Source organism: Pelobates fuscus, chromosome 3 (assembly GCF_036172605.1).
Source record: "Pelobates fuscus isolate aPelFus1 chromosome 3, aPelFus1.pri, whole genome shotgun sequence".
Classification (NCBI taxonomy): domain Eukaryota; kingdom Metazoa; phylum Chordata; class Amphibia; order Anura; family Pelobatidae; genus Pelobates; species Pelobates fuscus.
The window spans coordinates 378,081,295-378,107,612 of record NC_086319.1 but is presented as its reverse complement, the minus strand read 5'-3'; the positions used below and the strand labels follow the sequence as shown (position 1 = coordinate 378,107,612).

The 26,318-nt window shown below is 39.4% G+C and overlaps 1 protein-coding gene across 1 annotated transcript in view; it reads left to right on the top strand.

Annotated features, from left to right (window-relative positions):
• The window catches only part of LOC134603488 (potassium channel subfamily T member 2-like), a 152,850-nt gene that overhangs the window by 106,684 nt on the left and 19,848 nt on the right, over nucleotides 1-26,318 (top strand). Inside the window, exons 13-21 of the mRNA XM_063449492.1 lie at nucleotides 659-722; nucleotides 2,171-2,279; nucleotides 3,966-4,074; nucleotides 16,748-16,897; nucleotides 19,550-19,785; nucleotides 20,092-20,308; nucleotides 22,151-22,256; nucleotides 24,224-24,396; nucleotides 25,784-25,855. Of these exons, the coding sequence (XP_063305562.1) occupies nucleotides 659-722; nucleotides 2,171-2,279; nucleotides 3,966-4,074; nucleotides 16,748-16,897; nucleotides 19,550-19,785; nucleotides 20,092-20,308; nucleotides 22,151-22,256; nucleotides 24,224-24,396; nucleotides 25,784-25,855 (1,236 nt within the window). The remainder of the gene's footprint in view (nucleotides 1-658; nucleotides 723-2,170; nucleotides 2,280-3,965; nucleotides 4,075-16,747; nucleotides 16,898-19,549; nucleotides 19,786-20,091; nucleotides 20,309-22,150; nucleotides 22,257-24,223; nucleotides 24,397-25,783; nucleotides 25,856-26,318) is intronic.

The following is a 26,318-nucleotide window of genomic DNA, read 5'->3' as shown; positions in this document are numbered from 1 at the left end:
CTGCAATTACTCGAACTGGGGACATTCTGTTTAGATTTTCACTACATTATTGTAAACTACCTCGATACACACAGTGTACGTTACCAATGCCAAGTAGCACTAAGTAAGACAGGTTCCACTAGCACACACACATCTAGATTAATTTCTGCTAACTCACATCTTCATTTTCTTGCGGTTTTTGCTTTATTTCAGTTTTTCTCATTTCTTACTATTTCCCGTGCACAGTCTGAAAACTTGTAATTGGAATTATATTATCTCTTTGGACTCTTTTCTAACATCACCCCACATATTCTTTCTGACCATTGCTCTACCTTTTTTTTTGTCCATTATGCTACATTCTTTTCAACCCTCACATCACAGGGAAGGGAGAAAGGGAGTGGGGGGATGTACAAGGCAGTAAGGGGAAACTCCAAGCATCTCAAGTAGAAGCACTTCACACACAGATTCCTACCAACATGACCGCTTCTAAAAGCAAAAGTTATCTCGGTGGTTGGAGTAATCCTCAAACCAAACTCTCCATGGGTTTAGCTTTTTGCTCATTTTGATTGTCCTTTCTGCCTGTCCTCATAATGTCAGTCTGGTTCTACTCAATTCTTTGCTTGCTATCTTTCCTTTCCAATCTTTTTTCATGTATTTCTTCCGGTTTGTTTTTCCGTAGAATTGATGACGCAGAAGCCTGTTTTATTCTCAGCAACCGCTTTGAAACAGACCGCATTGCAGCTGTATGTAAAAAGGGTTTGGGAAGGAGGGTGGTGACTGTAATTACTAGGGGGCTATTAATGATGTCTCATGTAAGAAGATGAGGAAAAAAAGCAGATCCTGTTCTAAATTATATGGTGCCGCTGGCAAAAATTAGTCCAGTGCTTTTAACCTACACTAGCAATCAGAATCACAGAAACTGTTTTACAACCCATTTATGTAAATTCAACTCTCTACTACAAATTCTCCTAATAACAGCTAATAGGTTAAAGTAATGAATGCTAAGTGCTCTATCATAAGCTTTCACATGGGGCTTCCAAATTAACCAAGGCCATTCACTTAAATCATAGGAAACACACACAAAGGAGGGAGCTATGGGACATGGAGTCTGTCCCTCCCAGAACAGCGTGACACAGACAGGAGGGAGCTATGGGACATGGAGTCTGTCCCTCCCAGCACAGGGTGACACAGACAGGAAGGAGATATGGGACATGGAGTCTGTCCCTCCCAGCACAGGGTGACACAGACAGGAGGGAGCTATGGGACATAGAGCCTGTCCCTCCCAGCACAGGGTGACACAGACAGGAGGGAGCTATGGGACATGGAGCCTGTCCCTCCCAGCACAGGGTGACACAGACAGGAGGGAGATATGGGACATGGAGTCTGTCCCTCCCAGCACAGGGTGTCACAGACAGGAGGAAGCTATGGGACATGGAGTCTGTCCCTCCCAGCACAGGCTGACAGACAGGAGGGAGCTATGGGACATGGAGTCTGTCCCTCCCAGCACAGGGTGACACAGACAGGAGGGAGCTATGGGACATGGAGTCTGTCCCTCCCAGCACAGGGTGTCACAGACAGGAGGGAGCTATGGGACATGGAGCCTGTCCCTCCCAGCACAGGGTGACACAGACAGGAAGGAGCTATGGGACATGGAGTCTGTCCCTCCCAGCACAGGGTGTCACAGACAGGAGGAAGCTATGGGACATGGAGTCTGTCCCTCCCAGCACAGGGTGTCACAGACAGGAGGGAGCTATGGGACATGGAGCCTGTCCCTCCCAGCACAGGGTGACACAGACAGGAGGGAGCTATGGGACATGGAGTCTGTCCCTCCCAGCACAGGGTGACACAGACAGGAGGGAGCTATGGCACATGGAGTCTGTCCCTCCCAGCACAGGGTGTCACAGACAGGAGGGAGCTATGGGACATAGAGTCTGTCCCTCCCAGAACAGCGTGACACAGACAGGAGGGAGCTATGGGACATGGAGTCTGTCCCTCCCAGCACAGGGTGACACAGACAGGAGGGAGCTATGGGACATGGAGTCTGTCCCTCCCAGCACAGGGTGACACAGACAGGAGGGAGCTATGGGACATGGAGTCTGTCCCTCCCAGCACATGGTGATACAGACAAGAAGTCAATGAAATGAATAAAATCATGTTTAATCAAATCCATTTTTCATTCCTCTACCTGTAGGATCACCAGACCATTCTACGTGCGTGGGCAGTGAAGGATTTTGCACCGAACTGCCCCTTGTTTGTCCAGATCCTGAAGCCAGAAAATAAATTTCATATTAAATTTGCAGGTACAGTAAGTCATTTATCACTTGTAAAACAGCATTCAGAATATTTTTTAATTGCAGAAACTTAGTTGTAATAGAAAAATGGGAGTATATGAAATAATAGGATGAGTAATATGAAGTAATGGTTATATGGAGCAATAGGAGGAGTTATAGAGAGGTTATATGGAGTAATAGGAGGAGTTATAGAGCGAGGTTATATGGAGTAATAGGAGGCGTTATAGGGAGAGGTTATATGGAGTAATAGGAGGAGTTATAGAGAGAGGTTATATGGAGTAATAGGAGGAGTTATAGGGAGAGGTTATATGGAGTAATAGGAGGAGTTATAGGGAGAGGTTATATGGAGTAATAGGAGGAGTTATAGAGAGAGGTTATATGGAGTAATAGGAGGAGTTATAGAGAGAGGTTATATGGAGTAATAGGAGGAGTTATAGAGAGAGGTTATATGGAGTAATAGGAGGAGTTATAGGGAGAGGTTATATGGAGTAATAGGAGGAGTTATAGTGAGAGGTTATATGGAGTAATAGGAGGAGTTATAGAGAGAGGTTATATGGAGTAATAGGAGGCGTTATAGGAAGAGGTTATATGGAGTAATAGGAGGAGTTATAGAGAGGTTATATGGAGTAATAGGAGGAGTTATAGCGAGAGGTTATATGGAGTAATAGGAGGAGTTATAGAGAGAGGTTATATGGAGTAATAGGAGGAGTTATAGAGAGAGGTTATATGGAGTAATAGGAGGAGTTATAGAGAGAGGTTATATGGAGTAATAGGAGGAGTTATAGAGAGAGGATATATGGAGTAATAGGAAGAGTTATAGAGAGAGAGGTTATATGGAGTAATAGGAGAAGTTATAGGGAGAGGTTATATGGAGTAATAGGAGGAGTTATAGGGAGAGGTTATATAGAGTAATAGGAGGAGTTATAGAGAGAGGTTATATGGAGTAATAGGAGGAGTTATAGAGAGAGGCTATATGGAGTAATAGGAGTTATAGAGAGAGGTTATATGGAGTAATAGGAGGAGTTATAGAGATAGGTTATATGGAGTAATAGGAACCATTAACACATGATTATTCAGTAATCTTTGAATTGTCGTAAACTGAAATCCAAAAGACAACATTTTGGCAAAAACAACTGATTGGAAAAAAAAAATCTCGGACTGTCATATTCACAGATTAGCCTTTTAGACTAAACTTTACCATTTGGATTTTATTTTGCGACAGTTCTGAATTTAATCAATAAACCCTAATCATGTTATTATCTAAAGTTTGAATTGTTAGGAAAGTGAATTTAAAGTACATTTCCAGGTTGACAATGTTTTCAGTTTGGCTGTTCAGGCCCATAATTTAAAACGCCCTTTGCAGACAGGTTAAGCCGCGGATACTGCGTCATTGATGACAGATTGGATCATTATCACTGGAAAGGCGCAAAATAGATGTTGTCCCTTGAAAGGCTAAACTCCTTCTCTGTCATAATTCATGGTCTATGTATGAACTATGAAATGGGGGACCATTCTAATGCAGCCGTGTTGAATCCAGTATAACTTATGGTTATGGAATTGTACTAGTGAATGCATTTCTTTGACGTTATTCTCAGTATAAGCGGTGGAATAAGTATATGTATTGAGGGATCAGGAGAAGCCGTTCTATGTATAACCTGTGTTTCCTTCCTCCCACTCTGTCTGTAATTGCTTCAGATCATGTGGTTTGCGAAGAGGAATTTAAGTATGCCATGTTGGCGCTGAACTGTGTTTGCCCAGCTACCTCCACGCTCATCACTTTGCTGATACACACCTCCCGTGGGCAGTAAGTGGCTTGTTAGACTAAGAACTGCTTTTGTGTATAACTGTAGCATATTCTGTACACTGCCTGCAACATCCTGTGCTAATTCCTATCCTGTTTCTGCACAAACAATGTCCTATTGTGATTTCAATTTTGCTACAGCACATACATCATCCTGTGCTAATTCGTGTACTATAACTGCACATACAGCATCCTGTGCTAATTCGTGTACTATAACTACACATACATCATCCTGTGCTAATTCATGTTCTATAACTGCACATACAGCATCCTGTGCTAATTCATGTTCTATAACTACACATACTGCATCCTGTGCTAATTCATGTTCTATAACTACACATACAGCATCCTGTGCTAATTCATGTTCTATAACTACACATACAGCATCCTGTGCTAATTCATGTTCTATAACTACACATACAGTATCCTGCGCTAATTCATGTTCTATAACTACACATACAGCATCCTGTGCTAATTCATGTTCTATAACTACACATACAGCATCCTGTGCGAATTCATGTTCTATAACTACACATACAGCATCCTGTGCTAATTCATGTTCTCTAACTACACATACAGCATCCTGTGCTAATTCATGTTCTATAACTGCACATACAGCATCCTGTGCTAATTCATGTTCTCTAACTACACATACTGCATCCTGCGCTAATTCATGTTCTATAACTGCACATACAGCATCCTGTGCTAATTCATGTTCTATAACTGCACATACTGCATCCTGTGCTAATTCATGTTCTATAACTACACATACAGCATCTTGCGCTAATTCATGTTCTATAACTGCACATACAGCATCCTGTGCTAATTCATGTTCTATAACTGCACATACAGCATCCTGTGCTAATTCATGTTCTATAACTGCACATACCGCATCCTGCGCTAATTCATGTTCTATAACTGCACATACAGCATCCTGTGCTAATTCATGTTCTATAACTGCACATACTGCATCCTGTGCTAATTCATGTTCTATAACTGCACATACAGCATCCTGTGCAAATTCATGTTCTATAACTACACATACAGAATCCTGTGCGAATTCATGTTCTATAACTGCACATACAGCATCCTGCGCTAATTCATGTTCTATAACTGCACATACAGCATCCTGTGTTAATTCATGTTCTATAACTACACATACAGCATCCTGAGCTAATTCTTGTTCTATGACTAAACATACAGCATCCTGTGCAAATTCATGTTCTATAACTGCACATACAGCATCCTGTGCTAATTCATATTCTATAACTACACATACAGCATCCTGTGCTAATTCATGTTCTATAACTGCACATACAGCATCCTGTGCGAATTCATGTTCTATAACTGCACATACAGCATCCTGTGCTAATTCATGTTCTATAACTACACATACAGCATCCTGTGCTAATTCATGTTCTATAACTACACATACAGCATCCTGTGCTAATTCATGTTCTATAACTACACATACAGCATCCTGCGCTAATTCATGTTCTATAACTACACATACAGCATCCTGTGCTAATTCATGTTCTATAACTACACATACAGCATCCTGTGCTAATTCATGTTCTATAACTACACATACAGCATCCTGTGCTAATTCATGTTCTATAACTACACATACAGCATCCTGTGCTAATTCATGTTCTATAACTGCACATACAGCATCATGTGCTAATTCATTTTCTATAACTGCACATACAGCATCCTGTGCTAATTCATGTTCTATAACTACACATACTGCATCCTGTGCTAATTCATGTTCTATAACTGCACATACTGCATCCTGTGCAAATTCATGTTCTATAACTGCACATACAGCATCCTGTGCTAATTCATGTTCTATAACTGCACATACAGCATCCTGTGCTAATTCATGTTCTATAACTGCACATACAGCATCCTGCGCTAATTCATGTTCTATAACTACACATACAGCATCCTGTGCTAATTAATGTTCTATAACTGCACATACAGCATCCTGTGCTAATTCATGTTCTATAACTGCACATACAGCATCCTGTGCTAATTCATGTTCTATAACTGCACATACAGCATCCTGTGCTAATTCATGTTCTATAACTGCACATACAGCATCCTGCGCTAATTCATGTTCTATAACTGCACATACAGCATCCTGTGCGAATTCATGTTCTATAACTGCACATACAGCATCCTGTGCTAATTCATGTTCTATAACTACACATACAGCATCCTGTGCTAATTCATGTTCTATAACTACACATACAGCATCCTGTGCTAATTCATGTTCTATAACTACACATACAGCATCCTGTGCTAATTCATGTTCTATAACTGCACATACAGCATCATGTGCTAATTCATTTTCTATAACTGCACATTCAGCATCCTGTGCTAATTCATGTTCTATAACTACACATACTGCATCCTGTGCTAATTCATGTTCTATAACTGCACATACTGCATCCTGTGCAAATTCATGTTCTATAACTGCACATACAGCATCCTGTGCTAATTCATGTTCTATAACTGCACATACAGCATCCTGTGCTAATTCATGTTCTATAACTGCACATACAGCATCCTGCGCTAATTCATGTTCTATAACTACACATACAGCATCCTGTGCTAATTAATGTTCTATAACTGCACATACAGCATCCTGTGCTAATTCATGTTCTATAACTGCACATACAGCATCCTGTGCTAATTCATGTTCTATAACTGCACATACAGCATCCTGTGCTAATTCATGTTCTATAACTGCACATACAGCATCCTGCGCTAATTCATGTTCTATAACTGCACATACAGCATCCTGTGTTAATTCATGTTCTAAAACTACACATACAGCATCCTGTGCTAATTCATGTTCTATAACTGCACATACAGCATCCTGTGCTAATTCATGTTCTATAACTACACATACAGCATCCTGAGCTAATTCTTGTTCTATGACTAAACATACAGCATCCTGTGCGAATTCATGTTCTATAACTGCACATACAGCATCCTGTGCTAATTCATATTCTATAACTACACATACAGCATCCTGTGCTAATTCATGTTCTATAACTACACATACAGCATCCTGCGCTAATTCATGTTCTATAACTGCACATACAGCATCCTACGCTAATTCATGTTCTATAACTGCACATACCGCATCCTGCGCTAATTCATGTTCTATAACTTCACATACAGCATCCTGTGCTAATTCATGTTCTATAACTGCACATACAGCATCCTGTGCGAATTCATGTTCTATAACTGCACATACAGCATCCTGTGCTAATTCATGTTCTATAACTACACATACAGCATCCTGTGCTAATTCATGTTCTATAACTACACATACAGCATCCTGCGCTAATTCATGTTCTATAACTACACATACAGCATCCTGCGCTAATTCATGTTCTATAACTACACATACAGCATCCTGCGCTAATTCATGTACTATAACTACACATACAGCATCCTGTGCTAATTCATGTTCTATAACTGCACATACAGCATCCTGTGCTAATTCATGTTCTATAACTACACATACAGCATCCTGCGCTAATTCATGTTCTATAACTACACATACAGCATCCTGTGCTAATTCATGTTCTATAACTGCACATACAGCATCCTGTGCTAATTCATGTTCTATAACTACACATACAGCATCCTGCGCTAATTCATGTTCTATAACTACACATACAGCATCCTGTGCTAATTCATGTTCTATAACTACACATACAGCATCCTGTGCTAATTCATGTTCTATAACTACACAAACAGCATCCTGTGCTAATTCATGTTCTATAACTACACATACAGCATCCTGTGCTAATTCATGTTCTATAACTGCACATACAGCATCATGTGCTAATTCATTTTCTATAACTGCACATACCGCATCCTGCGCTAATTCATGTTCTATAACTTCACATACAGCATCCTGTGCTAATTCATGTTCTATAACTGCACATACAGCATCCTGTGCGAATTCATGTTCTATAACTGCACATACAGCATCCTGTGCTAATTCATGTTCTATAACTACACATACAGCATCCTGTGCTAATTCATGTTCTATAACTACACATACAGCATCCTGTGCTAATTCATGTTCTATAACTGCACATACAGCATCATGTGCTAATTCATGTTCTATAACTACACATACAGCATCCTGTGCTAATTCATGTTCTATAACTACACATACAGCATCCTGTGCTAATTCATGTTCTATAACTGCACATACAGCATCATGTGCTAATTCATTTTCTATAACTGCACATTCAGCATCCTGTGCTAATTCATGTTCTATAACTACACATACTGCATCCTGTGCTAATTCATGTTCTATAACTGCACATACTGCATCCTGTGCAAATTCATGTTCTATAACTGCACATACAGCATCCTGTGCTAATTCATGTTCTATAACTGCACATACAGCATCCTGTGCTAATTCATGTTCTATTACTGCACATACAGCATCCTGCGCTAATTCATGTTCTATAACTACACATACAGCATCCTGTGCTAATTAATGTTCTATAACTGCACATACAGCATCCTGTGCTAATTCATGTTCTATAAGTGCACATACAGCATCCTGTGCTAATTCATGTTCTATAACTGCACATACAGCATCCTGTGCTAATTCATGTTCTATAACTGCACATACAGCATCCTGCGCTAATTCATGTTCTATAACTGCACATACAGCATCCTGTGTTAATTCATGTTCTAAAACTACACATACAGCATCCTGTGCTAATGCATGTTCTATAACTGCACATACAGCATCCTGTGCTAATTCATGTTCTATAACTACACATACAGCATCCTGAGCTAATTCTTGTTCTATGACTAAACATACAGCATCCTGTGCGAATTCATGTTCTATAACTGCACATACAGCATCCTGTGCTAATTCATATTCTATAACTACACATACAGCATCCTGCGCTAATTCATGTTCTATAACTGCACATACAGCATCCTACGCTAATTCATGTTCTATAACTGCACATACCGCATCCTGCGCTAATTCATGTTCTATAACTTCACATACAGCATCCTGTGCTAATTCATGTTCTATAACTGCACATACAGCATCCTGTGCGAATTCATGTTCTATAACTGCACATACAGCATCCTGTGCTAATTCATGTTCTATAACTACACATACAGCATCCTGTGCTAATTCATGTTCTATAACTACACATACAGCATCCTGCGCTAATTCATGTTCTATAACTACACATACAGCATCCTGCGCTAATTCATGTTCTATAACTACACATACAGCATCCTGTGCTAATTCATGTTCTATAACTACACATACAGCATCCTGTGCTAATTCATGTTCTATAACTACACATACAGCATCCTGCGCTAATTCATGTACTATAACTACACATACAGCATCCTGTGCTAATTCATGTTCTATAACTGCACATACAGCATCCTGTGCTAATTCATGTTCTATAACTACACATACAGCATCCTGCGCTAATTCATGTTCTATAACTACACATACAGCATCCTGTGCTAATTCATGTTCTATAACTGCACATACAGCATCCTGTGCTAATTCATGTTCTATAACTACACATACAGCATCCTGCGCTAATTCATGTTCTATAACTACACATACAGCATCCTGTGCTAATTCATGTTCTATAACTACACATACAGCATCCTGTGCTAATTCATGTTCTATAACTACACATACAGCATCCTGTGCTAATTCATGTTCTATAACTACACATACAGCATCCTGTGCTAATTCATGTTCTATAACTGCACATACAGCATCATGTGCTAATTCATTTTCTATAACTGCACATACAGCATCCTGTGCTAATTCATGTTCTATAACTACACATACTGCATCCTGTGCTAATTCATGTTCTATAACTGCACATACTGCATCCTGTGCAAATTCATGTTCTATAACTGCACATACAGCATCCTGTGCTAATTCATGTTCTATAACTGCACATACAGCATCCTGTGCTAATTCATGTTCTATAACTGCACATACAGCATCCTGCGCTAATTCATGTTCTATAACTACACATACAGCATCCTGTGCTAATTAATGTTCTATAACTGCACATACAGCATCCTGTGCTAATTCATGTTCTATAACTGCACATACAGCATCCTGTGCTAATTCATGTTCTATAACTGCACATACAGCATCCTGTGCTAATTCATGTTCTATAACTGCACATACAGCATCCTGTGCTAATTCATGTTCTATAACTACACATACAGCATCCCGTGCTAATTCATGTTCTATAACTACACATACAGCATCCTGCGCTAATTCATGTTCTATAACTGCACATACAGCATCCTGTGCTAATTCATGTTCTATAACTGCACATACAGCATCCTGTGCTAATTCATGTTCTCTAACTACACATACAGCATCCTGTGCTAATTCATGTTCTATAACTGCACATACAGCATCCTGTGCTAATTCATGTTCTCTAACTACACATACTGCATCCTGCGCTAATTCATGTTCTATAACTGCACATACAGCATCCTGTGTTAATTCATGTTCTAAAACTACACATACAGCATCCTGTGCTAATTCATGTTCTATAACTGCACATACAGCATCCTGTGCTAATTCATGTTCTATAACTACACATACAGCATCCTGAGCTAATTCTTGTTCTATGACTAAACATACAGCATCCTGTGCGAATTCATGTTCTATAACTGCACATACAGCATCCTGTGCTAATTCATATTCTATAACTACACATACAGCATCCTGTGCTAATTCATGTTCTATAACTACACATACAGCATCCTGCGCTAATTCATGTTCTATAACTGCACATACAGCATCCTACGCTAATTCATGTTCTATAACTGCACATACCGCATCCTGCGCTAATTCATGTTCTATAACTTCACATACAGCATCCTGTGCTAATTCATGTTCTATAACTGCACATACAGCATCCTGTGCTAATTCATGTTCTATAACTGCACATACAGCATCCTGTGCTAATTCATGTTCTATAACTACACATACAGCATCCTGTGCTAATTCATGTTCTATAACTACACATACAGCATCCTGCGCTAATTCATGTAATTCATAAAAGAAGAAAAACTACCACAACAAGAGGACATAGTCTTAAATTAGAGGGACAAAGGTTTAAAAATAATATCAGGAAGTATTACTTTACTGAGAGGGTAGTGGATGCATGGAATAGCCTTCCAGCTGAAGTGGTAGAGGTTAACACAGTAAAGGAGTTTAAGCATGCGTGGGATAGGCATAAGGCTATCCTAACTATAAGATAAGGCCAGGGACTAATGAAAGTATTTAGAAAACTGGGCAGACTAGATGGGCCGAATGGTTCTTATCTGCCGTCACATTCTATGTTTCTATGTTTCTATGTTTCTATGTTCTATAACTACACATACAGCATCCTGCGCTAATTCATGTTCTATAACTACACATACAGCATCCTGTGCTAATTCATGTTCTATAACTACACATACAGCATCCTGTGCTAATTCATGTTCTATAACTACACATACAGCATCCTGCGCTAATTCATGTACTATAACTACACATACAGCATCCTGTGCTAATTCATGTTCTATAACTGCACATACAGCATCCTGTGCTAATTCATGTTCTATAACTACACATACAGCATCCTGCGCTAATTTATGTTCTATAACTACACATACAGCATCCTGTGCTAATTCATGTTCTATAACTGCACATACAGCATCCTGTGCTAATTCATGTTCTATAACTACACATACAGCATCCTGCGCTAATTCATGTTCTATAACTACACATACAGCATCCTGTGCTAATTCATGTTCTATAACTACACATACAGCATCCTGTGCTAATTCATGTTCTATAACTACACATACAGCATCCTGTGCTAATTCATGTTCTATAACTGCACATACAGCATCCTGTGCTAATTCATGTTCTATAACTGCACATACAGCATCATGTGCTAATTCATTTTCTATAACTGCACATACAGCATCCTGTGCTAATTCATGTTCTATAACTACACATACTGCATCCTGTGCTAATTCATGTTCTATAACTGCACATACTGCATCCTGTGCAAATTCATGTTCTATAACTACACATACAGCATCCTGTGCTAATTCATGTTCTATAACTGCACATACAGCATCCTGTGCTAATTCATGTTCTATAACTGCACATACAGCATCCTGCGCTAATTCATGTTCTATAACTACACATACAGCATCCTGTGCTAATTAATGTTCTATAACTGCACATACAGCATCCTGTGCTAATTCATGTTCTATAACTGCACATACAGCATCCTGTGCTAATTCATGTTCTATAACTGCACATACAGCATCCTGTGCTAATTCATGTTCTATAACTGCACATACAGCATCCTGTGCTAATTCATGTTCTATAACTACACATACAGCATCCTGTGCTAATTCATGTTCTATAACTACACATACAGCATCCTGCGCTAATTCATGTTCTATAACTGCACATACAGCATCCTGTGCTAATTCATGTTCTATAACTGCACATACAGCATCCTGTGCTAATTCATGTTCTCTAACTACACATACAGCATCCTGTGCTAATTCATGTTCTATAACTGCACATACAGCATCCTGTGCAAATTCATGTTCTATAACTACACATACAGCATCCTGTGCGAATTCATGTTCTATAACTGCACATACAGCATCCTGCGCTAATTCATGTTCTATAACTGCACATACAGCATCCTGTGTTAATTCATGTTCTAAAACTACACATACAGCATCCTGTGCTAATTCATGTTCTATAACTGCACATACAGAATCCTGTGCTAATTCATGTTCTATAACTACACATACAGCATCCTGAGTTAATTCTTGTTCTATGACTAAACATACAGCATCCTGTGCGAATTCATGTTCTATAACTGCACATACAGCATCCTGTGCTAATTCATATTCTATAACTACACTTACAGCATCCTGTGCTAATTCATGTTCTATAACTACACATACAGCATCCTGCGCTAATTCATGTTCTATAACTGCACATACAGCATCCTACGCTAATTCATGTTCTATAACTGCACATACCGCATCCTGCGCTAATTCATGTTCTATAACTTCACATACAGCATCCTGTGCTAATTCATGTTCTATAACTGCACATACAGCATCCTGTGCGAATTCATGTTCTATAACTGCACATACAGCATCCTGTGCTAATTCATGTTCTATAACTACACATACAGCATCCTGTGCTAATTCATGTTCTATAACTACACATACAGCATCCTGCGCTAATTCATGTTCTATAACTACACATACAGCATCCTGCGCTAATTCATGTTCTATAACTACACATACAGCATCCTGTGCTAATTCATGTTCTATAACTACACATACAGCATCCTGTGCTAATTCATGTTCTATAACTACACATACAGCATCCTGCGCTAATTCATGTTCTATAACTACACATACAGCATCCTGTGCTAATTCATGTTCTATAACTACACATACAGCATCCTGAGCTAATTCATGTTCTATAACTGCACATACAGCATCCTGTGCTAATTCATGTTCTATAACTACACATACAGCATCCTGTGCTAATTCATGTTCTATAACTACACATACAGCATCCTGTGCTAATTCATGTTCTATAACTACACATACAGCATCCTGTGCTAATTCATGTTCTATAACTACACATACAGCATCCTGAGCTAATTCATGTTCTATAACTGCACATACAGCATCCTGTGCTAATTCATGTTCTATAACTACACATACAGCATCCTGCGCTAATTCATGTTCTATAGCTACACATACAGCATCCTGTGCTAATTCATGTTCTATAACTACACATACAGCATCCTTCGCTAATTCATGTACTATAACTACACATACAGCATATTGTGCTAATTCATGTACTATAACTACACATACAGCATCCTGTGCTAATTCATGTTCTATAACTACACATACAGCATCCTGTGCTAATTCATGTTCTATAACTACACATACAGCATCCTGTGCTAATTCATGTTCTATAACTGCACATACAGCATCCTGTGCTAATTCATGTTCTATAACTGCACATACAGCATCCTGTGCTAATTCATGTTCTATAACTGCACATACAGCATCCTGTGCTAATTCATGTTCTATAACTGCACATACAGCATCCTGTGCTAATTCATGTTCTATAACTACACATACAGCATCCTGCGCTAATTCATGTTCTATAACTGCACATACAGCATCCTGTGCTAATTCATGTTCTATAACTGCACATACAGCATCCTGTGCTAATTCATGTTCTATAACTGCACATACAGCATCCTGTGCTAATTCATGTTCTATAACTGCACATACAGCATCCTGTGCTAATTCATGTTCTATAACTGCACATACAGCATCCTGTGCTAATTCATGTTCTATAACTACACATACAGCATCCTGCGCTAATTCATGTTCTATAACTACACATACAGCATCCTGCGCTAATTCATGTTCTATAACTTCACATACAGCATCCTGTGCTAATTCATGTTCTATAACTACACATACAGCATCCTGCGCTAATTCATGTTCTATAACTGCACATACAGCATCCTGCGCTAATTCATGTTCTATAACTACACATACAGCATCCTGCGCTAATTCATGTTCTATAACTTCACATACAGCATCCTGTGCTAATTCATGTTCTATAACTACACATACAGCATCCTGTGCTAATTCATGTTCTATAACTACACATACAGCATCCTGCGCTAATTCATGTTCTATAGCTACACATACAGCATCCTGTGCTAATTCATGTTCTATAACTACACATACAGCATCCTGTGCTAATTCATGTTCTATAACTGCACATATAGCATCCTGTTTGATAATATTGTGTATAACACTGTGTTTTACTGATTATTGCCAAAATTAGGCCAAAGTGAACACAGTGAACACTATTATTTATTGAGTACTTGAGGTACACATTTCTACCAGGGTTGAATTCTGAGGGCATCCGTGCCAGCCTGTCCAAGCAGCGTTTCTGCTCATTAGACTATGGTTACGTAAGGGTTGCTCTGATATAACATTGCAGCTGTTTATTAAACAGGTATAACATGCTGAACAGTCAGTAGGCAGCTGTCTTTGCCGGGGGTGGGTAAATCCAACCCTGCGGCTTTGCTGTACTCGCAGTCCCAGATGCTGTTATGCAGACCTTGGAGCTGATGGATATCGTTGCTGCAGTGTTTTTTTTTATCCATCTGCTAATACCCAGCCAGTCCTGCGTGTGTGCAGATCGCTGGAATAAGAGGTCTGCGGAGTACAATCTTACATTAAACTATGAATGGGGGACTGTGTGTAATATTATACAGCGACACACACCCATCATTGCACTCACAGATGGAATAAGATCATCATCATTGCACAGAAACACATAGATTCTCATCAAACTCACATTATCACCTTCCATTTCTGCCGTTTCTGACAGTCTAAGTGCCACTGGATGAATTGTGGATTTATACTGCCCAGAAGCACATCCTTAACTCCCAAATTGCCATAGTGTCTGAATCTGGATTAAACATGAGTAAGAGGTGCAGTGCCAGATTCGTGGGTATAGAGAGCTGTATATTTAATACCACTGCCTTAGATTATCTGTTTGTCTTTTGTCGCACATCAGTTTTCAAATCTTCATCTGGCGCTGTGATCCTCTGCATGCCTAAATAAACTATAATATATGTAAAACGTGTGTGAAAGTGGCAATTAAAACTATATATAATGTATAGTGATAGAAGCTCTAACACTCAGTTTATACTCCCTCCCATGATCCACAACAAATCCAACAAATCAAAACTAGTTTAGGTGATAAACCACACAAAAAGATAAAGCGAGTGAAGCATTCAAACACATAACTTACCCCTCTTTTTTTTTTTCTTTTTTTTTTTTACAGGGTATCGGGATATAGTTAAAAAAAAAAACACATCAAATAGTGTGATACTGTTTTAAAAGAAACTCAAATAATAATATTGTGCACTTGTGCTGGTAAGTTATTTACACTCATATTTGGCGGAGCCTTTTTTATAAAATAGCTCAACGTGCCTTGAAGCTAGCACACTGAATGCTTGGACCGCTTTTCACTTTATTTCCTCCAAAGGAGGTGCAATATTAAATACAACACTAGCATAACATGTGAGTGTAAATTTGCCAACACAAGCGCACAATATTATTATTTGCGTTTCTTTTAAACAGTATCACACTATATTTGCTGTGTTTCTAAATGATGTTAAGCTAATGCCATATTTTTTATCACTATATCCCTGGCCCTATTCTTGGTCTTTATTGTCCCTTTTAGCCTTTTACATTTTAACTTCTACTATGTTTTTCCAATACTCCATTGCTTTCCCTCTGTCAGGACAGGGTTAAAAATGAGTAAGAGAGAAAGGTATAGTGTATGCCACAAAATAACCCACCTAGCTTTAGCTACCCTCTCTTTTATCCCATTCAATCTCCTTGTTTTATACTTTCGTTACTCATTCTAGTTTTGAATAATGTATTTTCTTTGCTGGCATCTTTCTTTCTCTTTTATGCTACAATTTCCTACAACTTTCCAAACTCTCTTTATGTTCCTCTATTTTAGGGACAGCCCAAGCTCACCCGACCAGTGGCAGAAAACATACAGTCGCTGTTCAGCAAATGAAATCTACCACATCCGACTGAGTGAGAGCAAATTCTTTGGTGAATACGAGGGGAAAAGCTTTACATACTCATCCTTCCATGCTCACAAAAAGTAGGTACCAGTATGGTCGTCCTCCTTACGTTAGTTATCATTATGACTCTCTTGTTAGAACGCAGAAGAGCCTTCTAACAAGAAGGCACACCAAGTGTCCTGAATCTCGTGGGACAGTCCCGATTTGGAACCCATCAGTAGACTTGGTTGACCAGCTGGTGACTTGTATGTCAACTCAGCGTACATGAATGCAAGGCTGATACGTCTCTTTTCCTTCCATGCCCACATCGATCTATGCTCTCTCTTGTGTCAGAAGAACATCCCATTCTCTACACAGTTAAAAGATTTTGCAATTATTTCTGTTTTAATCCCTTCATATCAGCACAAATACAGGATAAATCTTAATATTTCATTCCTGGTAAAATATTTTATGAATAAATAAATATCATGGAGATAGGCAAATCCTGTTAATCCTGCCTCGATATGCCATGACAAATAACCATGCCATTTAATGTGCTCTTAGCTTATTTTTACTCTTTGCTCTTGAAGTTTAAAAGATAAAACATTATGTTCTTCTATTTATTGCATCACCAAGAAACTGAGATCTTGCTGTCCTTCCTAGGAATGATATAAAAACACCATAGAGAGGTATGGTAGAGTTGCGTGAGGACAATAGTGCTTCTCTGTGGTGCATTCTATGGTGAGAAGAAAGGCAAAAAGTCCTCCAGCACCCCACAATAAAGGATAAAGGAAAAAAACCACAATATATTTCAGAAGCTAATCTATAGCAGCGAGGACATGTATATTTAAGTGTATAGTATCAGGAAAGGTTGTATCGGAAGAGGTATACACTCATTAATGACTGCAACCATTTATTGAAATGGAGAAACAATGGGAATTACTATGATTTCAATATGTCATCTCTGATAACCGTATAAGAGTAATAAAAGACCTCCTGTTTGTAGCTGTTTTTTTCCCCCCACAGGAGATAATCCCGTTCTTCTCATTCTACTATCGCTAGGGGATTCTGATTGCTCTTTGACAATAACATCTTCAGTAGTGTTCAATGTCCAACTGCTGTTACAGCAAATCCCACACGGCAAGTTATTTCCAGGCATAAAAGATTGGAGTGCAGGAAACAAATTATAATTAGAAATGGTTTCCTACCATTTACTTTGAACATGGACACATAATTGTCCATTAGGATACCATGAAAGGACATTTTCAGAAGAATATTTCCTCCCGTATGCTCCGTAGATGAAAAATGTGAGGGGATAATGAAAAAGATCTCCTGTTCAACCATGAAAATTAATACTTACGATAAAGGAAGTAAAAATGTGCATTTCGCTTTTAAGAGAAGCTATGGTTGTTATTGGGAAAATACACGTTGGGGATGATTATTAAATGGAAACATAATTTATTGATGAATTTAGGGCTTAATCATTTTTGACTGCACGCTTTTTTTTATTATTATTATTCTTTATTTATAAAGCACCAGCACATAGTGCACATTGTACATGGGGACAATTGGTACAAGTAAAAAGACAAAGATACAATACAAAATTTGTCAAACAAATACAGGAGGAGTTGAGGCCCCTTTCCCGTGGGAGCTTACAATCTAGATGGATAGGAGGGATGGGGGTAAGCCGGAGTATATATGTTGATTAGTTAGGGCAGGTAGTGGGGAGCGACGGAAGTAAGGGCTTTGTAGACCAGGGTGAGAATTTTGAATTGAATTCTACTGTGAATGGCAAGCCAGTGAAGGGACTCTCAGAGCTGCAGTAGATATAGAAAAACAGGTAAGTTGGGCTAGCCTGGCAGAGGAATTCAGGATAGACTGAGAGAGGATAGAAGGGAAGAGAGGCCAGTTTTTTTGGTTATTGCAGTATTCGTTTAAAGATCAGGCTCCCAGAAAGATGAAATAATATGGGATTTGTACATTAACAATTAATTGTAGAGAACAAAAACCAGAACTACAAAAAGTGCTTATTCAAATTGATCCTAAATTCAGTATAATCACATCTTGGCTATTTTATACTAACGTTTGCCATCTAGTTTCCTATTCACTATGATTTGTTTTTTGTTGAATAAGTCTCCTTACATAGCGAGACCTTCATAATTATATCCGGACTGCTTGTAAAATACTTAGCCAGTGCCCCGTTCCTCAAAGATCTCCCCAACTCTGCAACAATGCGGATTTAAATATTTGTCTAGTGCTTCCTGTGGCAGTGAAACAAAATCCATGTTCGTCAGCACTATTCTCATAGTTTTCAAAATTTCAGGTAAAAATAGCCAAACTGTCAAAAAGTCAGATTCAGTTCAGGTTCGGCTAATCTGGCCTTAAATTTGAAACTCCATTTGAATTCTCACATTAGTAAATTACTCTAATAACGTTTGTCACCCATTGTGCTCACATGGCTTATTACACTCTTCTCCCACTTAATCTACCTACTTCCCATGCCACATCTTATTTTGGATACATTTAAAAAAAATAAGTGATACCTAGAAAGTGTTCACTATTGACCTTTATATGAAAAATGTTACTCTTTTCTATACAGACTTGTGTTATGTTCCGTGTGACAAATAGAGATATTACCTATAATATGTATAGATTATAAATGCAAGTGATCGTCTTGTTATTTGCCAAACACATTCTCTTTTGTCCCGGTATATTTAGTAACACTTATTGGTTATGTACTTCCTGGTCTCTAGGTATGGAGTCTGCCTGATTGGAGTGTGTCGTGAAGAAAAAGCCAATATCCTTCTAAATCCGGGGCCTTGCCATATTATGTCATCATCTGATACCTGCTTCTATATCAACATCTCAAAGGAAGAGAACTCGGCCTTCAGCTTTAAGGAACAAGAGCAGATCCAGAGATCAGGGATTGCAAAATCTGCTTACCATGGGTTAACAAGACTCCCGGTTCACAGCATAATTGCCAGCATGGGTGAATGACCTTCGAGATTATGGCAAAATTAAAAATGTGATGTATTAAAAGTATAAAGTCTGTTCTTTCCATTAACATAGGATATAAAAAGAATTTGGAATGTTTACGTCATTGAAAGTGCAATGTTATGGTTCTATTTGGATCCATACGGTAACATTGCAATTCTACCAAATTGGGGTTATTTATCCCACCATACTACTGCAGAATCAAAAAGAAAAAAAGATCACCTGGAAAGTAAACATGACCTACACACTATCCATGGGAATAACTTTTATTCTGTACATCTTCCCTGTTTTGCTCTTCTAGGTACGGTTGCCATTGATCTTCAGGGGTCGAGGAGCCCGGAGAGTATAGATAGTAACATGCTGAGCCCACCTGCTGAACCACACCACAAAAGGAAGCATAGCATTGATGTGGTACCTGATGTCATGGATGGTGACACTGGCACAACGTTCGATCTTATGAGTGACCAGTCAGAAGATGAGACCAGTCAATCTGATGAAGAGCTTGACATATCTCATGAGTAGGTGATGTAAAAGGGAAACATCTGTGTTTTTTTTTTTTTTAAAGGATGCAGAGAAAAAAAACCCCAGTAGCTAATAAAAGTTGTAATGGAAAATGAGCGAGTGTGTTAATTATGTTTTTATATTTAAAATATGCATGTAATCTGTACTTACAATTTAATACACATGTTACAGGTATACTGTAAGCACCAAAACAACTTTAGCTTAATGAAGCTGGTTTAATGTATAAATCATGCACTGCAGTCTCACTGCTCAATTCTCTGCCATTTAGGAGTTTAATCCCTTTTGTTTATATAGCCCCAGCCAGATCGGCTGTGACTGACACTGTTTGTTTAATTTTTAATTAGGTCTTAAAGCGTAAAAGTGTTTACTTTAGAAGCTATTATATCCTACTTTGTTAATTTAACTTGCTCAAATGCTCAAAACTACAGGTTGTACATACTGGAAGTGAGAGTAATTAATAAGACCACTGGATTAGGATAGAAAAGAAAGGTGAGGTTACACGAGGAAGATACAATTAAAATAAAACAGAAGGCAAACAGTGAGACACCGCTTTCAGCACTGGAAACAGGAGCGTGTCACGATGCCACTCTGGATGCCCTACTAGCATATCACCCTATGCCACAGATAGTCCAGGCTTGAGAGTACTGGACCTCTTCATGACTGTCATGCGTTCCCTTCGCTCAAGTGCTGTGCATATTCAGCAAATTGCCATTCTTCAAAAAGTGAAGTAGGCCATCCAGCAGTTGTCTCCCGTAACTGCAGCTCCGGGTTTGATGGGGGATTAGTGCCCCGTTTCCATAGATCCACCTTCTGCATGAGGCTGAATATTGTGCCAGCAGGGTTCCCTTAGCTCGGTTGCCCCCTAGAGTGTATGGACGGCAGCCCGGCCCAGAAGAGTAACGGGAAACTGGTGCAGCTGTGTTTGTTGGTGAAGTACCTGGAGGGGTGAGTATCCAAAGAGCCTGCGGCACAGTGTGAGGGCGAGGAGTCGCTTCAGTGACTGCCAGTGCTGCAGAGGCTGGAGGGGTGCTGTGTATGAGATGCCAAACAGAGTGCTTCAAATTTTGCCTCAATTTGCTCTCTCCACTCCTGACCTCCATAGCCTGTTGGAACGTGTGGGTGCAGATGCGCATCTTGGCTCCACCACGTGGTTTGACTCCACAGTGTTTCTCTCGAGGTCAGTGGGGGTTTAAGCTGCCACAGTGGGGACCAGGGGTTGGTGACTTGTGTTTCTGTCTGAGGCTTGTAAGGATTTTTGTGGTAATTTATTACTATTATTTTATTGTATCTGCCTTTACTTCTGTTACTTTGTTTATATTTATTTTTTCTTATATGTTTACATTCTGGTACTTTTTTGTACATAATAAAATTTAAATATTTTTTTGAGATTGTTATGGTGTGCATTCTATATCCTATATACATTTGAATATTTAAAGCACTTGAGGGAGTGCTTATATGGTTTGCACCTGGCTGTTCTTATATTGTTTTGTCTCTCCGTGTGCTGTTGATTTGAGAGTGGCACACCCTTTTACCATGCCCATTGACTTCCTGCTTGACTGGACACTGCTGTTAGGGGTTATGGATTTACTTGAAAGATGAAAACATAAATTAGAGAGAGATAAGCCTAGGGTATGTGTTTTCTTATAGCTGCTTTTTTATTTCTCTCCAGCACCATCTCCATCAGATACATGACGCTTGGGAGTGTTTTACTGTTTTTGGTCGATATGATTCTGTAATTAGGCCCGTCATAATTGTCAGCACCAGGCCCACTGGGCTCTTAATCTGGCCCTGGTGGCATGTACTATATGTTTTACTGACTTGCTTTTCTCTCTGCACAGCTGGGTGAAAGGCTATCCCTCCAATACTCCCTACATCGGCAGCTCGCCCACCCTGTGTCACCTGTTGAAGCAGAAGAGTCCGTACTGTTGCTTGCGACTTGATAAGGTAAAGCTTGGTTCAAAATGTCTACATTGCCAGTTATAGCTATCATTGCCTTAAGTGATCATACGAATAAACTTGTTTCATGTGCCTTGAAGTTCTTCGAATGGAAACAAAAATACCTGTTGGGCAAATCTGAAATTTGTTTCCCATCTCATCAGATTGATTTTGCTCACCAGGAGTTTGTAGAAAAAGTGTCTCCACTTTAATTTCTTTCCTTTGGCGACTGTACTTCATCAAGGGAGTTGCAGTTTGATCTAAGTCAGATAAATGTAGAATGTTTTTTATTTTATTTTATTTTTTCTGTAGGGTCATGTAGATAAATATTCTTTATGGAATCCATTTTTAAATAGAACACAATTCAGAATGCTAAATTTTTATGAAATATGTGCAGATGAATAAATAACTTTATCACATTTAGAATGTGCTTAAAGAGTCCCTACTTAAGGCTAACTAAGAATGATAGTGATTAGTGGTCCATAAGGAGCAGATGGCATGGTGCCCCCCACCCTTAAAAATATATATTCTGTAGCGTGGCAAAGACTAAAAGACCGCCAAAGTCACCCAGACTATTTCATCTCAATGATTTTGTCTGGGTGCAGTGGTACTGTCATGTTAACCCTGTATTATTACATTTTTACATACTTACCTCGTATCTGATTTTATATTGAGCCATCTGAGATGTCCTAAAAGACATGTCTGTGAATTGTCCTGTTTTCTACAGCTGTCATTGGCTAACAAGTTCGGAGGTATGGGAGTTGTTTCCCAATAATGTTTATCTATAGGTGTAGCGGACCACGGGTAACCTGACAGGCTACCTCCGCTATTACCTTCCTTCAGCCCCTCTGGAACCCTTAGAACAGGCAGACAGCCATTCCCCCCCCCTCCTCCTCCCCAGTTACTGGACGACACACAGCTCTGGAGGTACAACACTGACAATGCTTTATTGGTACAGCTTAATTTATACACAGACCCCCACAGGGGGTCTCCATGCTATTCAGTACAAATTCCTTAGTCCAAGGCTGGAGGGGGTTGGTTTACAGATAACCTTCAGCGCTCGGTGCGGGGAAGTGTTTTGACGGCCAATTGGGAGAAAGGGCGCAAAACCAGTTTGAATAGCAGCTCTTCTCCTATTGGCTGGCACTGACTCTGGGATTCTCTGCTGGGCTTGCGTCTCTCTCTCCGGTGGATATTTCCACGTAGGTTTCACCGGAGAGAGCGCTCTTTGGGCAGTCAGTAGCCCGGACAGTGATTAGGCTCTTTTAGGAGTAGATAGGGCGAACAGAAGAGTCAGTACCCCAAAAGGGTCCCCACCAACCTCAGGGACCCGTTCATGGAGTTGCAGTGCGAAGACCCTGCAAGGGAAGCGTCTCCTTTCGGGATACGAATGCTTCCCTGGTTGGCATTGGTCAATACGAAATGGCGGCCACCCAGGCTAGCACTCATTAATTACTTCCCTTGCGGTTTCGCACATATGTTGTATGTACGAACGTTCTAATTGATTGGTGTAAACATTCTAATCGGGTACCGGGGAGATGAACGGGCTCCATTCATATGAACTCTCCCGATCGGGAAACAAAGCATTATACACTACATAATACACACGAATAAGCAGGGGGAACATGTGGATATGACACTCAGTGACGGCGTTCCGTCACAATAGGTTTATGCTGTTGAACGGGGCATGACCTTCAATCAGTACATGGGGTTAAATGGGCAAAACTCAACAAGTCAAAGAGAAATTCCAGAGGTAGAGTCTAGTGCCCAACATCTTCAAACTTCACCAGCTATCACTGGTGGTTAAAGTTGTAAATTAATGACTAATGATCTCTGGGTTACCTCAGCAAATCTTCAAAACAATACACCTTAAAATAACATTTACGCAGCTGTAATCCCAAATCATTTCCTCGACAGGGATGTCTCTCTGATTTTCATATACCTCTCTCACATTCCTGTCTGCTTCTCCTCCACAGAGTTGTCACCACAATCCTTATGAAGATGCACGGGCGTATGGCTTCCGAAACTCATTGGTGATTGTGTCTGCTGAGTGTGCAGGAAATGGGCTGTATAACTTTATAGTGCCACTAAGAGCCTACTACAGGGCAAAAAAAGAACTGAGCCCCATTATCCTCCTCCTAGAGAACATGTGAGAATTAACAGGATCCTTGACAAAAACATTCTAATATATTTCTACTATGAAGTAATAGGAGGAGTTATAGGGAGAGGTTATATGGAGTAATAGGGGGAGTTATAGAGAGAGGTTATATGGAGTAATAGGAGGATTTATAGAGAGATGTTATATGGAGTAATAGGAGGAGTTATAGGGAGAGGTTATATTGAGTAATATGAGTTATAGGGAGAGGTTATATGGAGTAATAGGAGGAGTTATCGAGAGAGGTTATATGGAGTAATAGGAGTTATAGAGAGAGGTTATATGGAGTAATAGGAGATATAGGGAGAGGTTATATGGAGTAATAGGAGTTATAGGGAGAAGTTATATGGAGTAATAGGAGGAGTTATAGGGAGAGGTTATATGGAGTAATAGGAGGATTTAAAGGGAAAGGTTATATGGAGTAATAGGAGGAGTTATAGGAAGAGGTTATATGAGTAATAGGACTTATAGGGAGAGGTTATATGGAGTAATAGGAGGCGTTATAGAGAGAGGTTATATGGAGTAATAGAAGTTATAGGGAGAGGTTATATGGAGTAATAGGAGGAGTTATAGAGAGAGGTTACATGGAGTAATAGGAGGAGTTATAGGTAGAGGTTATATGGAGTAATTGGAGTTAGAGAGGTTATATGAAGTAATAAGAGGAGTTAAAGGGAGATGTTATATGAGTAAAAGAAGGAGTTATAGGGAGAGGTTATATGGAGTAATAGGAGGAGTTATAGGGAGAGGTTATATGGAGTAATAGGAGGAGTTATAGGGAGAGGTTATATGGAGTAATAGGAGGAGTTATAGAGAGAGATTATATGGAGTAATAGGAGGAGTTATAGAGAGAGGTTATATGGAGTAATAGGAGGAGTTATAGAGAGAGGTTATATGGAGTAATAGGAGGAGTTATATGGAGAGGTTATATGGAGTAATTGGAGTTAGAGAGGTTATATGAAGCAATAAGAGGAGTTAAAGGGAGATGTTATATGAGTAAAAGAAGGAGTTATAGAGAGAGGTTATATGGAGTAATAGGAGGAGTTATAGATAGAGGTTACATGGGGTAGTAGGAGGAGTTATAGAGAGATTATATGGAGTAATAGGAGGAGTTATAGAAAGAGGTTTTATGGAGTAATAGGAGTTATAGAAAGAGGTTATATGGGGTAGTAGGATGAGTTATAGGGAGAGGTTATATGGGGTAATAGGAGGAGTTATAGGGAGAGGTTATAGTTAAAAGTAGAGTAATCACCCTGGGATCCATGTCATGTTCCTGCTGATTGTTCCACGTTTAGCCCTGTATTAATAATTGCTGTATATGACAAACCTGGTTTGTTGCTCTGTAGCTTTGACTATTCCATTTACACATTTATTACTATTGCAGACCTGATCCCCAGTTTCTGGAGGCAATCTGCTGGTTTCCTCTAGTCTACTACATGGTCGGATCCATAGACAAGTGAGTAATAGAATCCCACACGGGGGACAATTGACAATCTGGGTAACTCTGCTCAGAGAAAGGACACCGATAGGCAAAGATAACCATTGGCTACTTGTCTCAGTTTAGCCTGAACAAAGGGGCTCTAAACACTATGTTGGAGGTCAAGTCTCATAGCGACATATCTCATTGTAGAGGTTGTGGTGCAAAGAGTTTGGGTGACATGTACCTAGCTCATGGCCGACCATCTTTAAAATTCCCCAGTGCTCTCAATGTATCATTGCGATCCTAAGTTGGACAGCTACTACGGAAGTATTTATCTACATTAGTGCAGCGGAAACAGAAGGTTCTTTAATTACTGGTAGTTCCCCTGTTTTTAACAAAAAATTGCTTCACAAAAACTGAGGAGCTATCAATCTAAGGAACTTACCATAACACTACAATGAGTTTTACTATCGTACGCACAGCGAATGAGATATATTTT